Genomic DNA, 5,587 nt, shown 5'->3' with positions numbered 1-5,587 from the left:
GGCTGCAAAAAAAGCCATAAAGGGAAGGGTGGCGGGTAAGGAATTCCAGCAGTGTGCCCCTGCAGACTGGCAGAAAGGCTCCTTGACCTGTAAAGGTGTCGTACAGAATGTGTGTGTCAGTGAGGAAGGGACCCCTCACAGCAGCTGCTTACCTATGTGTAGCACAGATCTCACAGGCAGCCAGGCCATTCCCTGAGTGCAAATCAAACTTAGGAATCTGTATGGAAATACCACCCCCCCTCCATGCAGATAAACCCTGGGTCCTAACCTTGGGCCTCTCCTGTAAAGTGAGGGGAAGAAGGGGGAGCACTGCAGAGTGAGAGCATCCAGCACTTGAGGCCAATGTGGTGGGAAGTCAGAGGCAGGGAGGTTGTGCAGCTAATTGATGGAGGTCCCTGCTAGCATTATAGAGGTGCTCCAGTCCTAGTGGGAAAACCTGTCACCCTCAGGCAGCTCTGGTCTGTTTGCTTCATGAGGAACCTCCTACCTGCTCCTGCCTTTTGGTTTGCTCCTTCTGCTCCGCTCCATGTCCTGGATATCTGGCTACTGGCCCTGGTGGGGGACTGGGGCAAGCACGTGGCACAGTCCCAGTCCACATGTGGTTCCTGTCACCTCTCTAGCTGGTGGCTAGTAACATGATGGTCACAGCAGTTTCTTGGGAAATGGCATCCCTGGTTGACTTCTCTGAGTAGTAGTCACCTCTGAGGTGGATAGGCCACTGACCACACAGGTACCCTGACATGGAGGTCTCCTGTACAAGGACTGATGAGTTTCTCAGCCTGCTAGATCCAGATTTTCTGTCTTCTAGCAGTATGTTTTTTAGCCCACTGCTGATGCAGAGCTCCTGTTCACCAGCTTTCCTTCCTCTGGTGCTGGGAACTCTGTTGGGCCCAGGGAAGGGGATATGGACCTCCTACCTCAGGAGCAAAGGGGAAGCAGTGCAGGGAAAAAGACTCCTGAGTGTCACTGGATGTTGCCTTGGGAACATCCACTCCCATCACTCACTCTTTTCACCTTCCGCCTGTAGGTGAGACTCTGCTTGCTGTGTGTGGGGACTTCTCTTGTCCTTGGGCCTGTCCTGGGAAAAACTTGGCGGCTGTACAGAGTGTTCACCCAGCGGGTTCCTGACAAGAGGGTGGTGAGTACCCATTGCATGCACTCTGGGCAGCAAAGCACAGAGGCTCCTCTAAGGTTGAGGTACTGGGCCCTCCCCTCTCTGGGGCTGCACTGAGGAATGATGGAAAGTGTTGCATACCAACCCAGTAGGGCTCCATGTTGTTTGCAGGATGTGTGGATGAGCTCCAAGTTAGAGACCATGGGAAATGTGGTGACTTCAGGGTTTGGGGGAAGGAGGTGGAGGCTCACCCAGTTGGGTAAGAAAGCTGTGAGCATGGTTTGGTCTCATTTCCCACTGCCTTGCACAGTCATCTGCCCTGGGGCAAAGTGAGAGTGAAAAGGCTCCCCCATAAGAACAGTATAAAGGACATGTGTACATGTGTAAAGGACATGCTTTTTGGGGTGGGGATGTCCATCCATCTGTACTTACCAATGGACATTCTGGGTATGTCCCCACAGGCAGTGGTGTGGTTGCTGCAGCAAAAACAGCAGCAGCACAAATCTGAGGTAGGGGAGGTAGGATAGAGGAGGCTGGTGCCAGCACCTTTGCTGGCAACAGCAGCCTTACCTGGGGTCCTGGGGGCCTCCCAGGGCAGCAGTGGCAGTGATCTGACTGGTTGGAGTCTGGCCAGCAGCCAGAACATGGCTCTGGCTGGCCAGGTTCCCTTTCTGCTGGTGCATGCTGCTGCCACATGTGCCACACCACTTGTTTCAGCAGCGTGGTTTTTGGTTCGTTTGGTTTTTTTGACACCAGGATATCCTAGTGTCAAAAATACCCCTCCATGCTGCTAATTTGCAGCACAGTGAATGGGTTGTGCAGTTTGTGGCACCACAAGCAATACCTAGACCCTGTTCCTTGAGCTTGCTGAGCTCAAACTCCAGTTTTCTGTACTGTTTTGGGGGTGGAGGGAGGGTCTTTTTTCAAACAGCTGGATCAAGTTCCTGGGCCTTGTTATAACTGCTGTTTTCAGGCTTTGGAATTTGGACATTTATAACACTTTTGAGTTTGCTGAGAGAGTGAAGGGGAGTGGTCTGGCACGCTGCGTTTTGGTTCTACGTGTTGCAGAGTGAGAGACCTGTCTGTGGGGACTTGGATTCCAGTCCTGCCTGGGGCTCAGACTTACTTGGGCCTGGGTTTTCATTCAGGCCTAGAACTGTTATGAAAACAAGTGCAAGTATTCCTGACCCTGCATGCCTAGCAAAGCCACCTCAGGAAGAGGCTGGACCATGTGCAGTGTGTGCAGAAAAGTTAATTGGAAGACCCCCTCCTCCACATGGGAGGGAGAAGGCCTGGCACATAGGAGAAGTCTGTATCAGTCTCCAGCAATGCTGTACAGTACAGTCGCAAGTTACGCGGGGGTTACATTCTGAAGTCAGCGCATATAGTTGAAATGGCGTATAGCTGAAATCTCTGGGCTTGGCGCCAAGCAGCCACCGCTGCCACCGGGCCCTGACAAGGCAGCCAGCTGAGCATGAGCCCCCCAGCCATGCCAGCGCATGCAGGCAATACCACGTGGCGCCATGCAGCGCCACACTATGCGCCATGCCCCAGCTGGCACCCATCGGCCAGCCCCAGCACCCAAGCACATAAAGCTGAATTCGCATAAGTTAAATACACGCAAGTTGCGACTGTACCGTACAATGTCTGTGGACTTGATAATCGCTGTGTAGCTGATGAAATGGTGAATTAGGAACTCCATCACTAGGAGCCAGCTTTGGACTGCAGGAGCCAAAAGCTGCTGGGTGTGAGCAGCCATCCTTTGATAAGTGCTAAGAAGCTATCCTCCATGGGGGGAGCCAGGGTCTGGCTAGTCCCATGGGACAGGTGTGGGGGTTATCTCCAGCTTTAAACCCAAGGAGCTTGCAAGGGGAAAGGGAGAAGCTATCCAGTAAAAGATCTTGGAAGCAGTAAAAAGCTGAGTCCCAGAGGAGAGCCAGGGCTTGGCAGAGAAACAGAGCCTGTAGTAACCAGGGCACCTCAGCCCCAACCTCCACTTGCACAGGATGGCAAGCTTAGGTAAGACCATGCGCACGTGGGCCTTTATATTGTTAACCCTTTTCTCCCTGCTTGTCCTATTCCTATGGGCAAGTAAACCCTGTTCAGTGTTGAACGTGTCATTGCACATATTTTCTGGCTGTGCCTCTGAGAGGTAACTACAGAGCAAGCTGCAATCCCAGCTGGGCCTGCTGGAGGTAATACAGCTTGGAAGCAGCTAGTGCTGTAACTGGGGGGGTCCACTCGACATGGAATAAACTGCAGAGTTGCACTGTGTCCTGGGAAAGAAGTGCTTGCAAAGGAGCTGTGAGAGCTTGATGCCATAGGCTCTCCTCTGCCCCAGTCTGGCACATGGTCTGTCCCTGTGTTGCAGATTATCAAAGACCTCCAGCTGCTGGTGATGGTGGCAGTGCTGGTGCTTGCAGATGCTATTCTCCTCTTGACATGGGTTTTCTCTGATCCAGTTCAGTGTTTCCGAAGCCTCAGCGCATCCATGAGGGTAAGGGGGACAAGGGTTGGGTGCTGAGCACTGCGCCTCTGTGCCTGTGCCATGCTGTGGTTTATCTCCACAGTTCTCTGTGTCCACAACGTGTTGGTGGATGGTTGTGTGTGATAAATAAAGTGCCTATGGTGCAGAGCTTGGGCTTCCTGAGGCCATTGCAAGCTGGGTTGTTATTCAGCTCCTTAGACAGATAGGAGTTTCCAGCCCCAAGATGCCCAAAGCTGGAAAGTGAGTTCTAGATCCAGAGTTTTGGTTGGGTACCATTGCAGGTTTCACCCAACACCCTTTGCACTTCCCAGTGAAGTCTATCTGGAATGTGCTACTCTCCTGCAGATATAATTGGAATCAGCCTTTTAGGTAGAAAACAACCAAACCCCACATGTGTGTCTTTCTCTCTGTCTTGAATTCTTCACTGTCAGCAGCACTCTCCTTACAGCCACACATGCTTTTGCTTTTTCATTTTGAAATAAGTAGCCTACCTACCCTCATAAACCCATGTATCTGCCCATTTGCCCGGCCCACCTTGTGGTTAGGGGACAGGAGCCTTCATGTTTGTGTCATGCTTGCCTCCTAGGCAACTGAGAAGGGAGTGACATGTTCAGTGAGCAGGATGCAGTTCTGTGCGTCGCTTTACTCCGACCTCTGGCTCGTTCTCATTTTAGGATTTAAGGTATGTAACCTCTTTATCGATCCCTGCCTCTCATCTCATCTCCCAACAGTCTGGCTGCAATATGGTGCTGCTAATGCTAAAATTCTCTTTCTGCTTCAGCTTCTTGGCCACTCTGCCTTCCCTGGCTGCCTCCCAACTTTGCATTCAAGCTGCTAATGCTCTTCTTGAAGGTCCTTCCAACTCATCTCATCCTAGCTCTGTGTTTTCCTTCTGTCTCCTGCTAAACTGTCTCACAAAAGCCCCCTTTTGGGGTTTTCTCCCTAGTCTCGTCTCTCAGCCTCCTTCCAGGCCACTTTATGATGCTTGAAGACATCTCCATCCTTGTCTCCTTGAATGTCAAATGACCTCCCTCACCATGTTCAGATCCCTCCTCAGAATTTGCTTCTTCCAGAAAGCCTTGAGATAACATTCCACCACTCCGATACACTACACAATTCAGACCCTGAACCTATGCATCAGAAAAATATTGAAAATAATCACAGTGGGTTTGTCTCTGTGGGAAAGATGCTAGCCCAAGGGCAGACAAAATACAGCCTGTGGGCCATATTTGGTCTACCAGGCCATTCTATCCAACCCATGGGGCCCCTAAAAAATTTAGAAAATTAATATTTATCTGCTCCTGGTTGCCTGTCAAAGATGACAGAAACCAGGGGCAGTAGGATCCAGAGGAAGCCAGCAGAAGGACCCAACAGCAAGGCCCACCTGGCCCTGCCTCACCCCCACCCCACCTGCCACCCCAACTGGAAGCCTCTGGCTAGCAGAGGCTTTTGGCCTGGGACTGTGGAGCTGTTCCCTCCCCCTGAGAGGGAAATTCATATAAGAACACGGGAGGACCGCGAATGATTGCCCCAGTTCTCAGGGCCAGGCCAAGCCAGCTCCTGTTGAGTCCTGTGGTCCGGCCTGGCAGCCGGGAACCACATGGTGTGAGAGCACTGCAGCAGCGGGCAGGAAACTGGTGAGAGTGGCGGCAGGCAGGGAGGAGTGCAGGGCCTGCGCCCATGTCCTGGAGTGGGGTAGCAGGAGTGCGGGTCACAGGCTGGCAGGGGCTTTATGGAGCCAAGCCAGGCTGTGCCACCACGGAGATGGGGGGAACTGGCCTGGCTCTATAGTACTCCTGCTAGCCCGGCCCCATGCTGCTGCCACCCTGCTCTGGGCCCTGCCAGTGCTGACCTGGGGACACTGGCGCAGACGCTATGCTTCTGCCTGCTCACTGCCATTTCCCCTGCATGTAGCTTCCATTTTCCTGCCCACCCACCGCTCCAACACCACGTGGCTCCCAGCTGGATCACTGGTCCACCGGCGT

The 5,587-nt window shown here is 52.8% G+C and overlaps 1 protein-coding gene across 4 annotated transcripts in view; it reads left to right on the top strand.

Annotated features, from left to right (window-relative positions):
• Positions 1-5,587, top strand: part of GPR156 (G protein-coupled receptor 156) — a 36,462-nt gene that overhangs the window by 14,219 nt on the left and 16,656 nt on the right. For 3 of the 4 annotated variants that reach the window (XM_019527509.1, XM_019527512.1, XM_019527508.1), the window contains exons 5-7: positions 1,028-1,138; positions 3,486-3,611; positions 4,189-4,284. In XM_019527509.1, coding sequence (XP_019383054.1) covers positions 1,028-1,138; positions 3,486-3,611; positions 4,189-4,284 — 333 coding nt within the window. The remainder of the gene's footprint in view (positions 1-1,027; positions 1,139-3,485; positions 3,612-4,188; positions 4,285-5,587) is intronic. The other variant, XM_019527511.1, reaches the window with a different exon arrangement.

This window comes from Gavialis gangeticus, unplaced genomic scaffold (assembly GCF_001723915.1).
Source record: "Gavialis gangeticus isolate Ggan-Ray unplaced genomic scaffold, GavGan_comp1, whole genome shotgun sequence".
In the NCBI taxonomy this organism is placed as follows: Eukaryota; Metazoa; Chordata; order Crocodylia; family Gavialidae; genus Gavialis; species Gavialis gangeticus.
This window is presented reverse-complemented; position numbering and strand designations above follow the sequence as displayed.